This window comes from Sprattus sprattus, assembly GCF_963457725.1.
Source record: "Sprattus sprattus genome assembly, chromosome: 2".
Classification (NCBI taxonomy): Eukaryota; Metazoa; Chordata; class Actinopteri; order Clupeiformes; family Clupeidae; genus Sprattus; species Sprattus sprattus.
Genome location: NC_137921.1, coordinates 48,629,625 through 48,653,770, shown reverse-complemented (window position 1 = coordinate 48,653,770; position 24,146 = coordinate 48,629,625). Strand labels below are relative to the sequence as shown.

The following is a 24,146-nucleotide window of genomic DNA, read 5'->3' as shown; positions in this document are numbered from 1 at the left end:
TTTTCTACCACAGTTAAACATGCAATACTATGTGATTGTTTTTAGAAAACGAATGTTACGTGATGAGATTACTCAAATGTAGTCTGCATGTCTGCTCAGTTTAACAGTGCTACCCAAGCAAAGGTTTGAAAAGAACTTCAAGCTTCAGACTTTCTGTTAGGGAGGAAACAGCTTTCTATCTGCCAGGCAAATGGCAGGCTCATGACAACACGCGCAACCTTTGGGAGCATGAACTGCACCGAGTAAATTTTGCGCAACCGTTAACCCCCAACGCTGTAGCATGCAGCCGCCTTAAGGCTCTACCTGGGGATGGAGTTGCTGCAGGAGCCCCTGGAGGATGGTCAGGCTCTGGGGGAGGACACCGCTGTAGTCACACCTTCTGCTGAAGGCTGTGAAGAGCTCCACCGCCACTTCCAGAGACAGCAGCACACTCCCACGGTCTACCGTCTTATCTGTGTGGAGAGGAGAGACTCAGTACACATATACAGTGTACATACCCACACACACACTCACACACACACCCACAAAGGTTAACATAACAAATGAAGCAAGAGTGGGATATGAGGGATAGAGAGACTCCTACTGGCAGCAGACGGTAAGTGTGTGCTTTTGTGAGTGTTCATAACCATGTCTTTGACACACACACACACACACACACACACACACACACACACACACACACACACACACACACACACACCCCCTGGCACGAGAGGGACAGAGCTGTACTTTTCCACTCCTGCATAAACACAGTTCTCTCTCTCCTCCCTCTGGCTCTCCATTCCTTCATGCTCTTTCTTCTCTCTCCTCCTTCCCTTCCTCCCTCTCTTCTCTCTTTCTCTCAGATTCAGCCCCTCCGCCTACTCATATAGAGTACTGGCACACATCCAAAAACAGAGGAAGTGCAAAGTCATGCTATCGTTTTTGAGAGACAGAACCAGGTCATACTTCCACAGCATGTGCCCACACACACACACACACACACACACACACACAGACATCCACACACACACACACACACACACACACACACACACACACACACACACACACACACACACACACACACACACACACACACACACACACACACTCTCTCTCAAATCACAGCTCGAGTTCAGGCACTCAAATCAGGCACGTGCTGTTGTGTATGGCGCAGGAAAGAGAAGAGAAATGTGTAGCCGAGGCCGTTGTTCGACCCTCAGTTAGTGGTTGATTTGATCAGCAGCAGTGGCTTCAGCTGGAGGTAGAGGGTGCTGAGTATTGGCAGGGTAGGCCTGTGCAAGGTCAGGCTCAGCACAGTGTGTGTGTGTGTGTGTGTGTGTGTGTGTGTGTGAGAGAGAGATAAAGGATTGTGTGAGTGAGTGAGTGAGTGTGTATTTTTGAGTGTTTGTCTATGTTTGAGTGAGTGAGAGTGTTTCTTTATGCGTGTGTGTGTGTGTGTGTGTGTGTGTGTGTGTGTGTGTGTGTGTTTATCTACCTGAGCATAGGCAGTCGATGAGCTGTAAGATGTTGCTCTCGAGTCTGCGCTGGACGATGTGTCCGAACACAGCAAACCAGTGCTTCTTCATACACAGCAGCGCATTCCTCAGACTCCAGGGAGGCTTCGGGTCCGCAATCTACACACAGACACACACACAACAATAATACACAAACTTTAATTAATAAAACAGGTTCATGCTTTTGCCACCTGGACAACTCTAAATCACTCAGACACACAAACAGACACACACTCAGGCACACTCAGACACACACACAGACACTCTCTCTCTCTCTCTCTCTTACAGACAAGAAGATGATAAAGGTGGTTCAGGGTTATTGCTCTTCACTGGCCCAAGTGGTGTGGTAACAGCCACAGATGGACGCAAGACAATGAGCAACCGGACGCACACACAGACTTACCACATGCACACATATCAAGACAGTCTACACAGTAATCCCTTTCCAGCCCTGTGTCCTTCCGTTCCTTTCTGTTACCTTCCTTCCTTCTTTTCTTCATCTATATTTTTATATTCATTAGTATATGTTTTTATCCATCCATCTACTAAGCCATCCATTCCTTCTGCCATCCATCTATCCATCATCAAGATGAAGAGAGAAACACTGCCTGTGAGATCTTAATCTAAGACTTTGAGGAGTGCTTGCGGGTGTGGGCCTGCTAAAGGTCAGAGGTCATGCATCTGTTCCTAGTAAGGCAATGGAGTCAGTTTTCAAACCATCCTCAAAAGATTCAGAATGTTATCTAGTTGTACTGCATAGTGGTGCATAATAGGAGCACCGCACACAGTGAGAGAATGAGCATGGACTGATTATGAAATCAAGAGCCCCTGGGCAGGAAAATGCGCACAGCCAGTAGAAACACACAGTCCAACCACCCTGCGCATACCTGACATATTTAACACCTGTAGGAGTCACACAACATCAACACTTGATGCAATAAAATAGATTAATGTATTTGGACAAACCAACAAATAGCACATTAATGGACAACATAAAACAACACCTGTATAGTCCATCATATTTTTCAGATTTACGAGAATGATATCACAGGCAGTTGCTGTGTCTACTGAGTTCCTGGCTTGGCTGCCTTGCTACTGACCTAGCTTGACCTTTCACAACCAATCAAACAAGGCAGGGCTTGCCTAGCATATCATAGCGTTATTTAAATCAAATGTATTTGATTTACTATTTGTCAATGTGATATTCCAAATCTGAAGATCCCTGATCACAACTAGAGGCCCTCATCTCACTGGGGGTGGGCTGAAAATTCTGCCAGGGGGCCCAGAATTCTTAGCAGGGCCCCTGTCACTGACAAACACGTTGAACATATAGGACCTTACATATGGTGCAAAACATACAAAAAGCAGTAAATGTCTATAATCAGTCTAGCTCTAGATCAGTTGCATTCAGACTAAGGGCCTCTTTGTGTATTGCTAGGGGCCTTTTAGTTTGTTGTATGTCTTATTCTTATTTAAACAACTATAGTTGGTGGATGCGACAGCTATACAATGAATGGGTGTCAAGCAGTACCGATGACTTACGTTCTGTGTCTAGTGAATATGAGGCATGAGCGTGTCTTAATTACAGATATATTCTTTGGTTAAATTTAAATATGTATACATAAGAAACAATATGAGCTTCTTTGTATAAATTGGCATTTATTTACAAAGTTTTGGGAAATATGCATGCTTGTATAAAATGTAGGATTATCAGTTAAAAAAACAAGCAATCATCAGGGTCCAAGCAGAATGTGTGTAGAAAAAGGTTGAATGATAATGGCCACTTCAACAAGTGAAAGAGGATCATTCGAATTTTGTTAATGTTACGTAAGGATTTACGGACAAAATTAATTTTGGAAAAAAAAACACTACATGACCGTAGTGCCATTCAAATACCTGGTATTTTGTTACATAATGGGACCTGATATCCTCATCAGCCTCCTAATAGGTAATCACTGAACAAACATTCACATTGTTTACTGATTTAATTTGAAATGACTCAGGAAGATTGACTGGGCTGACTGCTAGGGAGGCCTGTGAGCAATGGCATGTCTTCTACATTGCAGCACAAATTGACTTTATGGAGTTCATACCCGAGACACGTGGAATGTGAGTCTGGAAACCTTCAGTGGGGGGGGGTTACCTCATTCCAATCGTTTCCGTAGACCTCCCTCATCTCTTGCTCTAGGATTGCGGACAGCACCCCCTTCAGGGTGTCCTCCAGATGGCACACACACTCGCTCAGCTCACGACTGGCCGCTGCTACTCTCTGTCTCTCCTCTTCATCTCTTTGTTCTGTTCTCTCATCTTTGGGCTTTGGCTCCTGTCTGCTCCTATCTTCATCTGAAACACACGCACACACACACAATTATAAGAAAGCTGGTGAACATTGCTTGCTCTTTCAGGCAACAACACTCTAGCCTAATTCTGCTGTAGGTACAATATCCTAACTCTCTGTGTTGTACCTGAACCTGTTCATTGATCGAAAGTTCATGAACTCGTTCATAATTTTGGTGAACGTGAACTGAACGTTCTGTATTATTGCCTGATGAACGATTCTGTGAACGCGTTCCTTCTGGTGTCTGTGAACGGCACGTTCATTCTTTTTAATTTCGTTCAATAAGGTGCCAGATTTCTAACAGCCCTGTATCCAATCGCTGCGTGTGCTTACTTTACTGTCTAAGCCTGGCAAGTGTGAGAGCGCCGAAGTTGCGTATAGGCCGAGAGCGGTTTTGCAGACATTTAGAGATTTAGATTTTATTTTACGCTCGCAACATGTTGAAAAAAAGAACTGAACTAGTTCATTTTTTGGAGCTGTGAACTTAGTTCAAAATGTTGAATTATGAACTATGAACTGAACTAGTTCATTTTAAAATTTGTGAACTATGAACTGAACTAGTTCATGTAGAAAGTGAACTTTCCCAACACTGCTAACTCTACCATCATGTTTGAAATCTGTGCATATTGCATGTGACCCTTTAAAGTATCACTGTATAACTAATTGTCACTTTCTAAGGTATGTTTTTGTAGGCAACTAGTTTTCCCTTCATCTCCAAATCAATTTTGATTGTATATGGTCATGCAAAGGACATCAACACACGTGTCCTTTCCACTAGCCATCCAGGATAGGTACTATGTCATTCTGTGTTCTGTGTAACAAATGTAAGAAAAGCTTTCACAACACAACTTTGCAAATTATATCGCAAGAAGACACCAGTTAGAATTAGTACAAAGTAAGCTCAACCAAAACTCCATACTTTTGCTTAAATGCTTTTACGCAGAGATGCCTACATTTTTGCACAGATCTTTAAACAGTTGCATTTAAGTGACAGATCATCTTTCGTCTCCCTAAGTGACTTTCTGACTGACTGACTGACCTGTCCCTGCAGGCTGCCAGCTGGGACCGGCAGTGTGTGGGTCAGCTGTGGGTGTAATGCCAAGGACCCCGGACTTGAGTCTGTCCACCTCCTGTAGCAGGTCTGTCTTACTGAAAGCTCTGACCCCACTCAGCACAGCCTTACTGCACAGGTTCTTGTCATTCCTGAGAAAGGAGAAGACAGGAGAGGAGAGAGAAGAGGAGAGGGCAGGAGAGTAGGATAGAGGGAGAAGAGGTAGAAGTGCACAGTTGGAGGAAGATTAGGTGGGGATCAGTAAATCGGTGAGGTAGGGGAGGGTGATGATGGGAAGATTGAAAGGGATGAAGGAGAGAGAGAGAGAGTGTTTGAGAGTGAGAATGGAGGGTTGAACCACATAGCAGGATGGATGAAGAGAGAGAGATGAGGTGGGATGAAAAGCCGAAAGAGGAAGAGAAAATAATTGGGCACAGAGGGGGGAAATCTGATTAATTCAACAGTGTGAGACAAATGAAATCCACCTAGGAAAAGCACTAAAAACAATTCAATGCCCACACTCTCACACACACACACACACACACACACACACACACACACACACACACACACACACACACACACACACACACACACACACACACACACACACACACACACACACACACACACACACACACACACACACACACACACACACACACACACACACACACACACACACACACACGGATAAGGTTGCATAAGGATGTATGAGTGCTCACGTGCAAAGGATGGTTTGGTTCTTTGGGTAGAGCTGCTGGTACTGCAGACAGCACTGCAAAACACGATCATCATTATTCTCAGTCTTCAGCCCACCTGAAACAGAAAGAGACAGAAAAAGAGAGAGGATGACAGAGAGAGAGAGAGAGAGAGAGAGAGACAGACAGATAGCGACAGAGAGCAGGAAGAGAACACAAAGAAAAAGAAAGATGTAAAATCTGAAACATGAAAACGACATCAAGATAAGTTAGTTACACTTGTACTGCCCAAAATGTGGGGGGAGTAGAATACTCATCCTTTGTATCAACGTGATGAAGCAGACTACAGCAGAATAATCCAGCTACCACGCCAGTTTGCATAAGAACACAGCGCAGTAGCAGCTACAACTGTCTGCCTCTTTGGCAGGGTGAAGGACAGGGCCTTGGAACGGCTGCTAACACATGGGAGCCAGGTGCTGATAGCGTCCCTGTCCTGAGTCCAATGTCTGGACAGAAAGGTCAGATTTCTGCTTGGCAGACCACTGCGGAAATACACTCTAGACTGGCAGGACAGAGCGCCCCCTGCTGGCCTGGGCTGTTGCATGCTGTGACTAGCTTTACTTGTGAAGAGTGACTGACAGACATCTGTGCTAGGCTAGAGTTACGCAAACTGTTTATTCTTGAACAAACACGTCAATGATTTAAAACCTTATTATGTCTCCACACAGTTTTAATAAGATGACACCCATGCACAACCTGCAGCTTCCGTCTTCCCCTGCTCACTGACTGAGCTTCTGTGGGGCTGGGAGGACATCATACAGTAGGTGGCAATGAATTTAGTGCATTTAACAGCCATAGCCCAAAATTCTCTCCAGCTGATCTTCCTCTTCTCAACATTACGCCAGATTATCCATTGCCCTTCCTCTGCCTCTTCTTGCTCACAAACAAAGCTGGTTACTAGTGATGCGCGGGTTACCCAATTACCCGCGGGCACCCGCGGGCACCCGCGGGCCGGGTGGGTTGGGTAGCAGTTTTCTCTAAGTATCGCGGGTTCGGGTGGGGCGGGTCAAAATAGTCAAAACCCGCAACCCGGAACTTTTGGAATACATAGCCTAGGTGAAATCGCAATTTTGCGTTAGCCTACAGAACTTATCAATTGCATACATCCCACTGTCACAAAGTTATTGCACTCAAAGCTCCCACTCCTGCTAGTCGTCTGAGTTAGGCTACATAACCTTGGTGTCCACCTCACATTTTATTCTATACTTTATATTTTGTAAAATTATGTTACCTTTTAGAATGGTATAGTTTAAGATACAGCTCCGGTTAGTTTATCCCAACACACCATCCGTAGTTTTTGTTTGCACCGCCAAAACTTCTAGGATGACTCCAATAATGGCTGACTTAATAAGAGAGAAGATTAAAAAAGGCGATGCAAAGGTTGTACGGAAAGCCGACCAAAAGAACAAGGTGTGGGAGACATTTGGACAAGTCGTGCTGTCCGATGACACCATTGCAGACTACGTCATGTCTTCAATGTGAGGCGCTGTACAAATATGATGGGCATAAAACAGGTACACGTTGAAGTTTCACAATAATGCGAATTTAGCGCAAATCCTTCTCATTTAGTTACGTGTTAAATTAGGCATAACCGTCAGCCCCAGGCTTTTTATTTTATTTGTTGTTATTATTATTTTGATTTTTTTTGCGGGTCAAATTGGGCGGGTTGGGCGGGCCGCTTCAGAATTCCCCACGGGTCGGGCGGGGCGGTTTGGAAAATGTCTTGGGTCGGGTTGGGGCGGGTGTTAAAATAACGCCCTCTCGCGCATCACTACTGGTTACCATCTGACTTCTCTCTGGCAATGTGGCCTTAATCCATGCTTGTGAACTGTCACCTTACCCAAACCCTGCTCTTTCACTCTGCACCTGCCCAATGAAACTGCCAGGGCATGTTTACTTTGTCAGTTCACAATTCATTTAGATTAATTAAATCACAAATCATGTAATTCATTAGAATAATTGTTTCACTTCACAGCCTTAGTTATTATACTTAGGCTAACTTGTTGGGTATTAGGAGTATTTGTTTGTGACAGTGGCCTGGTCACTGTGGTAAGTTGTGGTCACTGTGTTGGCCACTGTGGAAAGTCCCCAACCAATAGCACAAGGTATTTAACATCTTTTCCTGGGTATAACAAACAAAATTAAAATTTCAGTGTGGATGAAAGAAACACACACATGCCAAGCGCCATAAAATTGCCCAGGCACTGGGGAGTAGGTTTTGGGTGGCAATTGCCTTGTGGATTTCAGAAGATCAAGAGGAGGAGTCAGTTAGTTATAGGCCTGACAATTAATCAGGCATTTTAAGAACAGGAATGTGGACCATCACCAGCTGCATAGATTACTGTATCACCTTTGTTGTGCTAGGAGTGATGCATTATATAAGCAAGGCGGCCTGAAAACAATGTGACAATGCGCTAGTTTTATCACACACTGTCAGTAGCCTAGCAGGCAGCAGATCTCCACTCAGAAGACGCTTCACAGGATGTCTGTCATCTCATAGCTTATGTAACTGAAGAACTGAGAGTCCTTTTGTAGCCTAACCCAAATATTTACTGACAGACCGCAATTAGAAACTTTTATAAAGAAACAAAAATTGAAAAGCAATTTTTGGTTCTTTGAAACAAGTACAGACCAAAGACAGAAGACATACCAAAAGTTTGTTCTATGGGCATTCATAGATCCAAGTTGGAACTGAATTGTTAACTCACAACCAGTTTGCATTTGTAACATGGCTCACAAAGACCCATGAAAAGCCTGATGCACACACATACAGTGGCAGTGAACAATGAGAAGACTCTCTCTGGGTTCTCATATAGCCCAATACACACACACACACACACACACACACACACACACACACACACACACACACACACACACACACACACACACACACACACACACACACACACAGGTGTTACTCACAGACAGCCAGTGAGGCCTGCTGCATAGACTGGCCCGTGAGGTGAGGCTCCTGATTCTTCAGGCAGTTGTAGATGTAGTTGACGGCGGGCGTGGCCCGGCGCGTCACTTCAGTGGTCAGCTTGCCGTTCTTAATGGCGTCCAGCTCCTGTAACACCACCCAGGGGATGAGGATGGTGGGGAAGCCCAGAGCTGAGGGGAGGAGACGGGGAGAGGGGCAGGAGTAGAAGGTATTAGGAAGTAGAGTAGCAGACAGTAGTCGATGGTAGTAGGGCCATCAAAATACACTTATTTCATTCTGATTTCTCACTAATTTTTGCCTCCATCAGCATAAAAAGCCACCTGAGAATCAGACTGGCCCTTCTGAGAGGAGGTCGGACAAGCAACCCTTGAACTGGTAACTGTAATGAGGTGTGGAGGGGGGCTGGCTTGAAATCAGACAATACTCAATACTCAATGCTCATTACCAGGCGGTCATTAATCACTAGGTGCGTTTCCATCCCATGTCTTAATGCGCATTATCTCTATGCGCAGAGATGGGCAGTATTTCAATTACTTGTATTTGAAATACTAGTTAATTTGCTTTTGAGTATTTTGTAATTTGTATTTGATAGGGCTGATAAAAAATCGAATGTAATTTGTAACAAAATACTTTAGAGTGGAGTAATTTTGTATTTAAAATACTCAAATTACTTTCTCCAGTGTTGAGGCAGAAGCTGTATCAAAGCTGTATGATGTCCTTATACGCAATTACGTATGACGGAATCACGGTGGGGATAGCCCTCCCGGAAGCCATAGAGAATGCAATAAGAGCCCTGTTTTGTGAAAGTCACACAGCTGTTGCCTGCAAAAATATATATATACAAAATCAATAAAGTTGTTGTCTTTTAATAGCTTTGCTTAGTTACACTGACATTCTGTGACTGTTCTTCCTTTTTTACTGGGTTCACCAGAGCTGAATATGTGTGCGGGGGGAAGGGCGTGGTGGCGGTGGTTACAAACATGAAAAAAAGGATATGGGACTCAAATGTTTGGGAACCACTGCCTTACACCACTTACAAGGGCCCGTCATAATAGCCTGCACCTGGACCCGTGGTTACTACGTTACGCCACTGAATAGCCCAAACCTGAATGTTCTGCTATAGCCTGGGTGCCATCCGTTTGTACGCGTTCCACTGATTGCTGCCTTCTCGCTGGGTGCCATCCATTTGTACGCGTTCCACTGATCTTGCTGAACAAACGGTCTGGGAACGCTCCACCCGCTTTGGTTTGGTTATGACGATATTCGGGCAGAATATGGCCGAGAGCGCTGATTGGTCCCTTCCTTGGCTCGCGTGTCAACTGGCCGCAATCTTGGGGAGGTGATCATTTTTTGTTACAATGTGTCAGAATGGGAGTTTTGGGGAACGATATATGTCAATAATTTGGTATTTCATGGGTCTACAGTGTTACAGTTATGGTTCCTGCACTTCTTGATTTCATTTTATGAATCTGAACTCTAACTGTCAATTCGCGTGAACGGTAATTTAAAAAGAAAGTCAAATGAACTTAACGAACTCACTCACAATACAGTTACTCAGAAGATTGAAGCCTCATATGTAGCCTTTATGTCTATGAGCAGGAAGGCTTCTCATCATAATAAACATGACCGACATGGAAGCCGAAAGGTCTAGCTTGATCGAGCAGGTAATTTCGTCTGTTCTCGATAATTAAGAAGGTATTTCAGAGCTAAAACTGCCCAGCGTGCCCCACGTGGTTCAGCTCATTACTTGACGTCATAACCAAACCAAAGCGGGTGGAGCGATCCCAGACCGTTTGTTCAGCGAGAAGGCAGCAATCAGTGGAACGTGTACAAACGGATGGCACCCAGGCTCCGTTGGAACGCGTACAAACGGATGGCACCCAGGCTAGTTTGCTATACCAAATTGTGAGAAAACTGAAAATTCAGAAAAAGTATTTCCTGTATTTTAAAAATACAAAATACATGTATTGTATTTTGTTACATTTTCTGGCAACAGTATTTTGTATTTTATTTTGATACATTTATTTGAGGGGTATTTTGTATTTTGTATCAAAATACATTTTGATGTATTTTTGCCCATCTCTGTCTATGCGAATATTTAATCCTGGTTGGAAACGCGTGCGTTTCGCATTAACTTCCCCAATGCGCATAGAAATTCGATTCGCCAGAGGGAGGTGGATTAACTAGTTATTCGAATTTAGTTAATGCGCTTAACGTAGATGGAAACAGTTTATTCGAGCGATTCGCGTCTTTTGTGTATTTGTTTATGTTCGGAGTTGGACTGTAGACTACGTCCTGTTGCAGTGAGAGACAACCGTGCTGCTGTGCTGTGCCGTGCTGCTGCCCCGAATGTGATGTTCCTCTACTGCTTCTCAAACTGCCAGCTAATACACCACACCTCATGCAGCATATGCACCTGCTGGTAATACTATAGTAGTATATCTATGTTTGCGGTGTGTTGTTTCCCCTGAACATCATCATCATTACCTAGTTTATTGTAGGCTAACTGATTAACTTGATTTACGTGCAAACTACGTGGACATGTTATCTCCCCACACGTACTTTTTTGTTGTTGTTGTAAATTATTGTTTTTTTGTTTTGTGATCATTGATTTTATTCTATCTAACACCTGCGGACCTGGTGTGCGTGGTTGTTTCGGTTCGCAATCTCTTGCACCTCGCCCAGGTATGGTAACTTAATATATTTCTTTGTACTCGTATGGCAAAGCATACTGCATATAAACATCTTTGTACAGTGGTACGTTTCGCCCACAACACGGTATTCAGCGCATGTTGCAAGTTTGTAAAGTGCAATTGCAATGCGTTCGTCGGTGGGGACAGCCAGGCTTTCGGCAGCAAATACTTTCAGGCAACACAGCAGGGCCTATCCGTTGCACAATTCTTGAAATCCTGACCTGGTCAGCCTGAAGTTTTCGACCCACAGCTGGGCAGTGAAGTGGGCCTTCACCAAATTAAAAGAATCACTAGACCGTGCTCGTTCCCAGATGTACGAACGTCTGCGGGGAACGTAATTCGCTGCTATGTGAGTTTGTAAAACATGTTAAAACCGTCTACGCCTTCTCCTTCTAGCAATTATATTCAAAACAACTCAAATGCTACAGCATTAAAAGTCCCAACGGCAGAGAGGAGGGCGTCCATTCAAGCATGCACAAAACTCTTCCTCCAAATTAGACTAAAGACTCGGGTGAATGGAAACGGTCGCTGAATCGCATTTGTTTTATGCGAATCGTCCGTGAATGCGAATCGTTAATGCGAACGAGCTGAATGGAAACGCACCTATAGTTATTATAATATTATAATTCACACATTGTCATTAATCATTCTAACAGCTTACTGTCAGCTAACTTACACCCAAGACCATGTGACCGAATCTTCTTCACTACGTCCAAATGACTCAGCAGGATGTTGGTGTCCATGACGATTAGGAGGTCTTGCTGTATGAGCTCTTTGCCTGTGCAGAACACACACACAAGCAACCGGGGTCATCAATTTGCACACCTCTATCAATATATTCCACAGGGCTGAATGTTGAAGAACATGCATACCATTTTGAGTCTGTATTATCATTGATTATCACATCATGATTGGGTCTGTAAGAAATGACCTACATGACTGAGTGTGTATGTGTGCTTGTGACTTACTAAGTATCAGTGGAGGTGTGGTGCCCTCATCTGGTGGATCAATGTCCATGGCAGTCAGCTCCCCGTAACTCTCTACCACATTCACCTCCAACTGCCGCTCACAACGAGCCTGCTGGAGCTCCTCCAGTAGCTGCATCTACACACACACACACACACACACACGCACACACATTTGTGACAACTACACACAATGAAGTTCATTTAAGAACAAATTACCCTAATTGGCTGATCACTTTTGATGGAGATAATTTCCCAACACTGTTCAGGTTTTATTGGCTGATTGCTTTTGATGGAGATCATCAACACCGTTCACACACTGTGCAGGTTTTATTGGCTGATCACCAATAAAATAATTTCCAAACACTGTTAATGACTTAAGAATATATGAATCAAGTGCGTTGTATTAATAACTGCTTTGTATAACTCATGTCCTTATGTAAGCAGGTACATGGCTTTTCTGTGTTACTGTGTATATGTGTAACTTAGATTATTAGGTACTGGCGCCACTTAGTCTGCATATGTGTAACATGTCAGTCATAGTAGCCACTCTTGACTAAGATGTCTTACTGAGCTTCCTGTCTTCCAAGGATGTCAGTTCTACACAAGGTTTAAAAAAGGCACAGTTCGACCCTCCCTATCACCACTGAGCTCACCCAAATATAGACAAGAGGTTCCTTCACTTACGCATGTAGATCTTACACATACAGACTAAGTCGCGCCAGTACCTAATAATCCAAGTTACACATATACACAGGAACACAGAAAAGCCATGCCCCTGCTTACATAAGCACATGTTCAGGGTAATTATTAATACAATGCACTTGATTCATATATTCTTAAGTCATTAACAGTTTTCTTTTATTATCTTTTTTTGAAGGGGGTCTCCCTTTATCACCCCCTTGAAATGAGGTGGTTACAGAGATTTCTTTCTAATTAAGCTATAATTTATACTCTAATTGTAATAGTGGAAAAGACTGTATTAGTAAACAAAACGTATACTTGTAACAGTGATTCAAACAACTTGTGTTTTTATAATCTTTTAGGCATCATAAAACAAGTGGTTTCCCACATAAAATTGTGATCTATTAATATTATTAATTTATGTTCCACTCAGTGGCGGACCTACCATTGAGGCGAACTAGGCAACTGCCTTAGGCCCCCACCCAGCAGAAGGCCCCCGATAAATTGCCCACCCAGGGATGGCCCAAGTCTATAACCAACCGGCCCTCCCGCAGATATCGTCGGTCGCAATAGTTTTCCTTGCTTCACCGAATACATTATATACCTCTAATGATAACCCAGAGGAATCACTGTCTGCTATTTATACTACTCCTAGTGACCTGTATTCACACTCATGGTTACTATTTTCTTTACTAATCTAATCTCCTCCGTCAGTCTTACTATGTTTATTTGTTATTAAATGTCAATCACTCTAGCCTAATACTTGCTTGTCTCGCTCGTAGACACCTTTAACACCCCTACACACACACACACATAATCACACACCCAGCATGCAACACTACCATTACCACTGATGTTTACACCCCATCGTATGTTCTGTTCTGTTCATTTCTACAATAAAGTTTAAACCAGTGGCGGCGGACCTTAAGGGCGATTGTGGCGACAAACTGCTTTCAGGAAAAGGAGATTTTTTTTTCTCTGTCGGCGTACTAATTAAGATAAATTGACAACAAAACAATTAGGACTTCCTACACCAATGTATCGATTCAACAGGTTTCTACAAAGGGTGGAATCCTACATCCAAGAATTGGAACGAAAGAAAATCATGGCTAGCACGCTGTGAAGTGGCTAACGCGGTCTGTATTTCTTTATTTGTAGGCTACCACTGTCACTTTTCATAGGTTGTACAGTGTGAATGTTCGCTTTTTGCCCTAACACTGAGTTACTTTCTTTGTGAAGACTTATTTAGCTTTTGTAAGCCAATACTTTCGAGATCAGTCAATAAATATAGTTGGTTTTGTCTTATATGTTGCCCCCTTCTTTACGTTGTTACTGGACATATTTTATGTGTCCTGTAAAGCTATGTTGCATCATACAACATTTGAGACATGTGGATAATGAAAAAGTGGGATAATTTGATGTGGAGCCAAATCATGTTTGCTTATGAAGGCTCCTGAATGCAACTTTCTTCCATATAACTAGGTACTGTAGCTATGTAGGTAGAGGGGAAACATTTTGATTGTGTGCTGCCATCTACTATACAAAAAGGTATTGCTGTATGAGTTAATCAGCGTACAAAAAAATTGATATTGCTTAATGTAGGTCGCCCTAATCATTATCAAAAAAATTGTGTACTCTTTCTCTGCTGACATTTATTCCTAAAGGCTCTGTAGTTATACATATAGGCCTAACCATCTGATACTAGCCCAGAGTTAAGCATATTCATCTAGCAAACTAAACCCACCTTGGAGTGTTACAATAGCCAGTATCATTTTATTCCATGTGTCCATCCAGGCAAATTTGTGGATCCAAATGTTATTAAAAAACATACAGTACTGTGCAAAAGTTTTAGGCAGGTGTGAAAAAATGCTATGAACTAAGAATGCTTTGAAAAATGTAAACAGTAAATGTTTATTTTGTATCCATTTACATGGTAAGACTGAGCAAAGCAACAAGACACAACGTAGTTATACTGCATCAGCAGGGTCTCTCCCAGACAAAGATTTCAAAGCAGACAGGGGTTTCAAAATGTGCAGTTCAAGCTCTTTTGAAGAAGACGTTGAGGATCGTAGACGCAGTGGTCAGCCAAGGAAACTTAATGCAGCTGATGAAAAACACATCAAGCTTATTTACCTTTGAAATCGGAAGATTTCAAGCAGTGGCATCAGCTCAGAACTGGCAGAAACCAGTGGTACCCAGGTACAGACATTTACTGTCCGGGGAAGTCTGGCCAGAAGTGGTCTTCATGGAAGAGTTGCAGCCAAAAAGCTCTACCCCGACAAGGAAACAAGGCCAAGTGACTGAACTAAGCACGAAAACATAGAAACTGGGGTGCAGAAACATGGCAGAAGGTGCTCTGGACTGATGAGTCAAAATTAGAAATATTTGGCTGTAGAAGAAGGCAGTTTGTTCGCCAAAGGGCTGGAGAGAGGTACAATAATGAGAGTCTGCAGGCAACAGTGAAGCATGGTAGAGGTTCCTTTCAAGTTTGGGGCTGCATTTCTGCATGTGGAGTTGGAGATTTGGTCAGGATGAATGGTGTCCTCAATGCTGAGAAATACAGGCAGATACTAATCCATCATGCAATACCATCAGGGAGGCGTATGATTGGCACCAAATGTATTCTGCAGCAGGAACATAACCCCAAACATACAGCCAATGTCATTAACAACTATCTTCAGCTTAAAGAAGAACAGAGAGTCCTGCAAGTGATGGTATGACCCCCACAGAGCCCTGATCTCTACATCATCGAGTCTGTCTGGGTTTACATGAATAGACAGAAGAATTTTAGGAAGCCTACATCCACAGAAGATCTGTGGTTAGTTCTCCAAGATGTTTGGAACAATTTACCAGACGAGTTCCTTCAAAAACTATGCGCAAGTGTATCTGGAAGAATTTATGCTATTTTGAAGGCAAAGGGTGGTCACACCAAATATTGATTTAATTTAGAAATTTCTTCTGTTCCTTCACTGCATTTTGTTAATTTATGAAGAATTGATGAAAATAAACTGTTAACACTTCCATTTTTTAAAGCATTCTTAGTTTACAGCATTTTTTCACACCTGCCTAAAACTTTTGCACAGTACTGTATATAATGTTATTTCTTTGTAATCATCCAAAATTATGTTAAGTGTATGGGTATTTTGCATACATTGAGCGGGCAACGCTCCGCATATTAAGTGGGCCGCTCTGACAGACAACTCCCGGGCCACTTTTTTCCCCCAGTCCGCCCCTGCTTTGAGGTGGCCCTTTTTTTTTTTTGCATTAAAAGGACGGATGAAGAGGGCCCCTGGCTATGTTCGCCTTAGGCCCCCAAATGACAAGGTCCGCCACTGGTTCCACTACACTTTCCTTTTCCACTCAATCTTTCCGATTCTAGAACTTTGTGATGTATGTTGTTATTCCAAATGTATTATGACCAGTTTCAGAATTCCACAATGAGAGATCTACTGCCTAGAAAAGTTAGAACTCCAACAGTCCATTTGAGGTTAGAAAGCAGGTTCAATTTATAGTTGTAACCCTCTCGATCAGTGAAGATGGTTTTCTGAATGTAAGTTTTTCCTTTCGGAATTGTTTCCTGGTTTGGGTCGGAGTGAGTGTTGTAAGAATATTAAGAGTAGTCAGTTTGTAGTGTGCATAGAAAATATTAAAATAGTAGACAGTATCAGTTGTACATAGGAAAAGTGCAGAGGCGGGGGGACCCCTAGAACAACAGGTGCACAGGAAGTGTAGAGCAGACCTGCCAACATTGGAAAATGTGTTTGAGTACCACCCCGGTGCGACGCGGTGCGGTGCGGCGCGACAAGATTTTGTGGCCTTCATTTTATTAGTTATAATGCTGTTGTTGCATTATTGAACCAATCGACGACATTCTGAGCTAATACATAATGCAGTTCTGAACCACTTTAGAAGGCCTAATGAAATAAAATAAAAAGACTGTGATAACAGTTATAAGTGATAACTGTGACAACAAATTTGTTGCCTGGGATGTTATTTCACTCTAGGCTCCTTAGGAACTTCTCACACAATGGTCATGTTGTATTTTTTCCCTACCTCATACCTATCAAGTGTCATGCTTCATCATTCTTTTTTCTCCCCACGTCTGATGTTTGAATGCAAGCCCAATTACATGTGATACCAGGACTAGACAACTGCTAAGACCAAATGATGGCGCTGTGTTTGCTTCTTTATTATTTAATTCAATTCTAGTCAGTGGAAGAGTTTTTTAGGCTATTACAGACATCCCAACCTGCAAAAAGTCATTTCAGGGAGGTATTCCCCCCCTAGGCCTACGTATTACTGTTGTGGTCCCTAAAAGTTATAAAAGCATAATATCATTCTACTTACCGAAACAGGCCAATCAGGATGCTCCTGAGGCACACACGCACACTGCCTCACACACGCAGTCCCTCTCCCTCTCTATCGTGAGCGCGCTACACAGATGCTAACACGGTTTGGAGCACGTCGCTCGCTCTAGATTCAGGGAGATTTTAAGTCATTTGAGGGCATCAGGGAGTGGTTATCAATATGCGGGAGACTCCCGGAACTTCCGGTAGACTTTGGATGTCTGCTATTATCATTAGCCTATTATTTGTATTAGAAACATATAGCCTTTTACACTGTGAAATGACAACAGCTGTGCGTAAGCACGTGTGGACACTGTACGTAGAAGGCTGCCGCGGACCTCTAGCATGAACTTGACAGATAGGCCTATGATTTTCTGATAATATGCATCTCACTGTGTTCGTTACCTGTTGCTCCTTGGTGACTGATGTCAATAATGACATTGCACACTGTGCAGAAAGCATGGTGGGGATGTCTAAAAGAACGGAGGCATGGCCATCTCTCCCGGTAACTATCAATGATTTTTTGCGATCTTTTTATTTTATCCGGTGGTTCTGCCATGGTAACATACTACAAGAGTTTGTCTAAAATAAGTAGTTGAAAAAACCCCAAAAGCGTAAAGTCAAACCATTTATAACACAGCCAAGACACTTAGATGTATTTGCCATTTTAAATCGATGGCGAACACGAAAACCACATGGTTAACATCGTTGGGCTAAAATTAAATACATTTTTAACGTCTTATCTCTACATTACTCGTTAGTTTACCTTTAAGTGATTTTTTTTTAATGTCCTCACTTGAAGAATTGGCCAGATGTGGTCGGGAAGGGAGAGATAGGTAAGTATTCATGAATGAAAAATCGCTAACTGACACCTAAACAGCGGTTGATTCCTCTGACCGCAGAGTAACCTAGTATTCTCTGATTTCGATGGTCATACAGGGGATAGTAACGGCAGGGGGTCTGTGATTGGTCAAACTCCTCTTCTGCTTCTTGCTCTGCTGCAGCTGCCTATGTACGCATTGGTGACTCGAGACAGACTGTGAAGTTTGAACCCATTGAAACCGGCAATGCATTATTGAGCGTTATGCGTTCTTAAAAAAAAAGATATATATTTTTTAGGTTTTGCGTACTTTTGGACCATCAACTCGTACCAGCGTACTTTGATGTCAAAATGCGTGCCAGGTACGCAAAATGCGTACATGTTGGCAGGTCTGGTAGAGGCAGTTGAGACCTTTGAAGTTTCCAGATCAAAAACTGTCAAATAGCTAATCAAAGACTGTCGAGCAGACAATTTTTGTCAACAACTGTCTGAACGTTAGACACGTCACGGGGTCAGACAAGGGGCAAGGATGGAGACGGCCTAGCAACGAAAAGAGGACCAACCCGAAGCAAGTTGGAAAATCACTTTCGATATGTCACTCGCACAACAGTATAAGAGGGCCGCCTAACCACTCTCTCATTAGAACACGCCTTCTCCGACTTGTACTTAATTTTCCTACAGTGTTTTTGAGCAAAATGAATGTCATTTTATATAAAATCAATTAGAAATTACAATAAATAAATTTAAAGAAAAATAAGCAACTTACCTCTTGATCATTGTCACCCACGTCATGGTTCTTCTCTGGTAAAATAAATACAAAAGATGGCCCTGCCTGAAAATAAGAAACATTACTGTCATGACTGATAAATAAAAAGTTTAAGCAAAGGGTGTGTATTCTCTTTTCCCCTTTATGTGATCACTGCTGATTCCAAGACAACCAGTCTTGTGATGTCATCCATTCTCATGGAATTTTCCATTAAAGCTACAATCGTTATTGACTTCCCCAATTATTTACCTGAAGAAAATATGGGAAGGTGGAAAATAGATACTTAGTGGAGATCAGGAAAATGTACAAATTTTGATATGTAATATTCACAGTGCCGACGTTAAACACTTTTGACACGACTGACAAGAGGGGGTGTTTGAGTGAGGTCAGCTAGTACACACACACACTGATTGTTAGCCAAGATCAGAGCAGAATCTCTTGTTCACATGCTGCCTCAGGTGGGGATGTTTACCTGTGAGCTCCAGGCTGAAGGGCGGCTCGACAGGATGGTGGGCATCACCTGTGATTGCTCAGGGAGACATACAGGTGTACTGAAAGATGCAGCGACAGAATGGAACCTTTGTGGAACATTATTCTCCTCCTCGTGCTGCTGAGGCCTGCACATTGGGGATGTCTGCTTTACAGCCCAAGCAGCTGTTGTTGTGGAAAGGGGTTCAGGCGAAGCAGCAGCCTGAGCAGCTCTTGTTGTGGAAAAGGGTTCAGGCGAAACAGAAGCCTGAGCAGCTCTTGTTGTGGAGAGGGGTTCAGCCGAGGCAGCAGCCCAAGCAGCTCTTGTTGTGGAGAGGGGTTCAGCCGAGGCAGCAGCCCGAGCAGCTCTTGATGTGGAGAGGGGTTCAGGCAAAGCAGCAACCCGAGTAGCTCTTGTTGTGGAGAGGGGTTCAGGCATAGCAGCAGCCTGGCCTGCTGTTCTTGTAGAGAGGGGTTTAGAAGGAGTCACGTGGCGTGCTGTTGTTGTAGAGAGGGGTTTAGATGGAGTAGCCTGGCCTGCTCTTGTTGTAGAGCGGGGTATAAATGGTGTAACGTGGTGTGTCGTTGTTGTAGAGAGGGGTTTAGATGGAGTGGCGTGGTGTGTCGTTGTTGTAGAGAGTGGTTTAGATGGAGTAGCGTGGTGTGTCGTTGTTGTAGAGAGGGGTTTAGATGGAGTGGCGTGGTGTGTCGTTGTTGTAGAGAGTGGTTTAGATGGAGTAGCGTGGTGTGTCGTTGTTGTAGAGAGTGGTTTAGATGGAGTAGCGTGGTGTGTCGTTGTTGCAGAGAGGGGTTTAGAAGGAGCAGCAGACTGGGCCGTGCTCTGGTCAGTCTGGTCCCAGATGTCCGTCCATGGTGATAGAGCTTTGGGCTTCTTGCCGATCCTGAAGCTGACGGAGGGCTGTGGTTTGGGTGGAGCATGATTCTGTGTGCCTGAGGGCTGAGTCCTTGGAGCCCTCTGCAATGCTGAACCTGAGCCTGGCCTAGCTGAGCCAATGACACTGGCTGAATGAGACCCTGCTGTGCCACTACTCTGGGTATTCCCTTGTTGGACCCCTTTATCCTGCGGTTGGACCCCTCTATCCTGCGGTTGAACCCCTCTATCCTGCGGTTGAACTCCTCTATCCTGCGGTTGGACCCCTTTATCCTGCGGTTGGACCCCTTTATCCTGTGGTTGGACCCCTCTATCCTGCTTTGTTGAGGGGGGGTTTGCCTTGACCTCTTCAGTGAAACTCCTTCTCTCCACCAGCTTCTTTCTTACCTGCGGTTGGACCTCTTTATCCTGCGGTTGGACCCCTTTATCCTGTGGTTGGACCCATCTATCCTGCTTTGTTGAGGGGGGGTTTGCCTTGACCTCTTCAGTGGAGCTCCTTCTCTCCACCAGCTTCTTTCTCTCCTGCCTCAGCTCCTCTGCCTGCCGCTGTGGGACCGGGGTACTCCTGGCGGTCTTAGCAGGAAGTTCCCCTTCTGATCTCCTTTTCACTAACTTCTTCCTCTGCTCCTTCAGATCAAGAGTTACACCTTTCGGCGGGCTGGGGGGAGTGCTATGACGTGCTCTGACCCCAATCGCGGTGCTTCGTCCCTGTGCGTGGGGCAGGTTGGCTTTGCTGGCCTGTGGAGATGAGGTTCTGTGCGATCGAGACCGGCTTCTCTCAGAGGTCAAAGAGAGGCTTTCTCTACGGGATGTCTTATGTCTCTTTTCTCCCAGTTTCTCTTCATTCGTCCGGAGGTGTTCTATCTTTGCCTCTCTCCCTTCTTCCTCTTTTCTTCTGTCTTTTTTCTCTGCTGAGGTTGCTAAACGGTAGACAGGCTTTTTTAGCTCACGGCCTCTGTCTGGACTGGATCTTCTTGGTGGGGGCGAGGTCTTGTCCCTATTATCTGCTTTCCTTTTCCTGTCATCAGAACTGAAATACAGAGGGGTCAGGCCCAATGCAATACTAAATACTACAAATACAAATACTGTCCTAAACAATAGAACATTATCTATTGATCAAAGGCAAAGCTGACACAGTAGGCCATATGAGCAGGCCTTAACAGGGCCAATGTGGTTAGTACGTGTGGAAAATCCCCCCACCCTCGTGGTTTCTTATTTCTCACTTCTTCTTTCTTCTTCTGGTCTCATGTCTATGTAGGAGAAGGTGCACCCTCCACTTGTCTCTTGAAAAGCAAAATAAAACTGTATCTATTTATCTGTATCAACCTCAAGAAATAGTTTGTCTGTCCACAGAATTGAATGGGATGGACGGATGCAGGTATTAAACATAAACATAAACATTTGTTCTACAGAAGGGTCCAGTTTCATTTGGTCTTTTTGGATATATGCACAACAAGAAATCAGCTGAGTTACTAAAGATGTTCTCTTTAACTACAGAAAGTGGGACAGTATAGATTATATAACATGTTTTGTTGATAATATTATGTTTAGCATTTGATTCGATAGACATTTTGCGGCTTTGTCAGTCCAGCCCTGGTTTCAATAGCCACTCTGTAAATCAAACATGGGCCAAAACAGTTAGTTATTGTATTCCATTGAGGTACAGTGTTACAGTTTCTAAATCCATGAGATAAACTGTAGGGAAAAAACAGTGTCCAAGGACAATACATTTACAAAAGTGTAATTTTACTATCAGCACATGTTGTTCCCAAGATATCCTAGCATTCCACCCAAAACGTGACAGTAGCCCCTTATACATGCGTCAATGTAAAGCTGTTACATCGCTTCTACCACGATAGAAACTCGCGAACGTGTTACAATTGCCTCATGTATAAGGGGTCTAGATGTAAACCGTTAGTTTTTCCGCCGATCGTCTGAAGCTTTCGAGAGAGGTGGTTTACCACGTTCGTTCGGCTTAGAAAAGGGCGGGTCAAATCAGGCCGATGTGTCATGGGGGAGGCCGTGCGTGACTGGGGGGAGACGGTGACAGGAGGCTAGAAAGTTAGAGGCTAGAAAGTTCACTCCATCATCTCTTTGAAATTCCTTATTCCATGAGTGGTAGGCTACAATGTGACTGGCTGTTTTAAAGTATAACTAATAGCCTAACGAAACAAAATAACCCAGGAAGTTTCATCTTCGAGATGTTAAGGCTTCTTCCAATACTGACAGCTGACTCATAGCTTGCAGGTTTGCGGGAGACGCGACATTTGAGGGATGTCACTTAATTTAAACCTTTTTTGCTTCCGTTAGTGTGTGTGTGTGTGTGTGTGTGTGTGTGTGTGTGTGTGTGTGTGTGTGTGTGTGTGTGATAGAGACAGAGAGGACTCAGTAAAACATCGGAAAACACAGTGTCTCGTAAGCCTTAAGCTATCAATCACCCCCACAATGAAATATGCCATTACAGTCGCGACAAACTTCTTGGCATTGTGGTGCGCCCAAAACGCAAGCTATAAACGTAGCCATCCTAATGTAACCAAAATATACCTCTGCTGATATGCCTAACCTTCGTTCTATTTAGAATTTGTCTTAGCACTATGCAGGAATAAAATAGCATCTACAGTGTCAGGATTCAGGCGAGAGCGCCTGGCTTCTATAACGTGGCCTGCTGCACTGAAGGAGCGCTCACTCGCAGCACCTGTTGCTGGAACGCATATAATTCGTTTTGCAAGGTGCTGTAGTCGTGGGAACGACTGGCCTGGTTTCTCCCAAAAGGAAAGTAGATTTTCCTCTGCTGATCCCGCGTCTATATGGAAGTTTGTAGAGAGATTGCCGGGGAGTAAAATGCTCCCTTTCCTTTACGTCTGCTGCTGGCTAGTAATACAGACAGCCGGAAAGGTTAATAAACGGAATGAAATAGCTACACATTACACACGCTATGTTTTAATAAAAGCTACGTTACTCACATACTGGTTAACACTGTTTGTTACAGCACATAAATGTTTGTCGCTACATCCAAACTGCGTCACCGTTGTCCCTCCCTGTGCTCCAGCCGCACCATTTTGCTTGCAATGTGAATCATTTCATTTAAATATGCTTATTGGCATTTGTTGCACCTTAATCATTTTCTACAAACATGATATGCTATGTATGTTGTAGTAGACTGAGACTCTATTCACTACTGCACAAAAACTAGACACGTTTGAAAAACTAGACGTTTGCAATGAAGTAGGTTAACTTTCGCCAATATCTCCGTAAGGGAGATGGGTTATGTGCTCAAATTTCCTGGGATCAAAGTAGACGTTATTATTCATGTGCAAACTAAAAATCACGTCTCAGGATTGCTGCGCATGCAAGTTATTTCGGGTGTCTCAACTGTAACTAATACCACTGTCATATAATTATGAGTCCAGTAAAAGACGGAGCAAACACAGTTTTCTACCGTTGTTGAAACACATCCACGCGTAGACTCGTTTTCTTTCCATCCGAGAGTGGTTATTCAAAGAAAATATTAAGAACTATATGCTGATAGAAAGAAGGGAACTTTAAGCCACTACACTGCCTGTGCCCGATGCGGATCCACGTTGATGTTGTTAGTAAACAAACCAGGTGGGAGCACATCTCCGTGGTCTTTGCGCATGCCCGAGGCAATGTAACAGCTTCACATTTTGCACATGTATACAGGTAACGACAAGAGCCGTTTCCCTTGAAAATCTTCACACCTACACGCGAATACGATACGATAAACTGATCTGATCTCAGTGGCACATGTATAAGGCCCTAGTGACTGAGAAAAGGCCTGCATATTGATAAGCCTTCTTTGTCGAGCCAGTAAGTAAACCGTTTAACCTTGAGGCTTGACTGCACTGGCTGAGGTTTTCTGTGTTTGTCTGGCCTCAAGTGACCACTGTCATGAGTTCTG

General features: G+C 43.6%; 1 protein-coding gene across 2 annotated transcripts in view; it reads right to left on the bottom strand.

Moving 5' to 3' along the window:
- The window catches only part of swt1 (SWT1 RNA endoribonuclease homolog), a gene marked incomplete at its 3' end in the record, with an annotated part of 61,150 nt that overhangs the window by 35,364 nt on the left and 1,640 nt on the right, over positions 1 to 24,146 (bottom strand). For both annotated transcript variants that reach the window (XM_080832140.1, XM_080832139.1), the window contains exons 4-13: positions 19,340 to 21,257; positions 18,868 to 18,933; positions 12,255 to 12,390; positions 11,963 to 12,064; positions 8,575 to 8,763; positions 5,614 to 5,707; positions 4,877 to 5,040; positions 3,643 to 3,842; positions 1,481 to 1,619; positions 304 to 452 (exon numbers count right to left, since the gene is read on the bottom strand). In XM_080832140.1, coding sequence (XP_080688266.1) covers positions 304 to 452; positions 1,481 to 1,619; positions 3,643 to 3,842; positions 4,877 to 5,040; positions 5,614 to 5,707; positions 8,575 to 8,763; positions 11,963 to 12,064; positions 12,255 to 12,390; positions 18,868 to 18,933; positions 19,340 to 21,257 — 3,157 coding nt within the window. The remainder of the gene's footprint in view (positions 1 to 303; positions 453 to 1,480; positions 1,620 to 3,642; positions 3,843 to 4,876; positions 5,041 to 5,613; positions 5,708 to 8,574; positions 8,764 to 11,962; positions 12,065 to 12,254; positions 12,391 to 18,867; positions 18,934 to 19,339; positions 21,258 to 24,146) is intronic.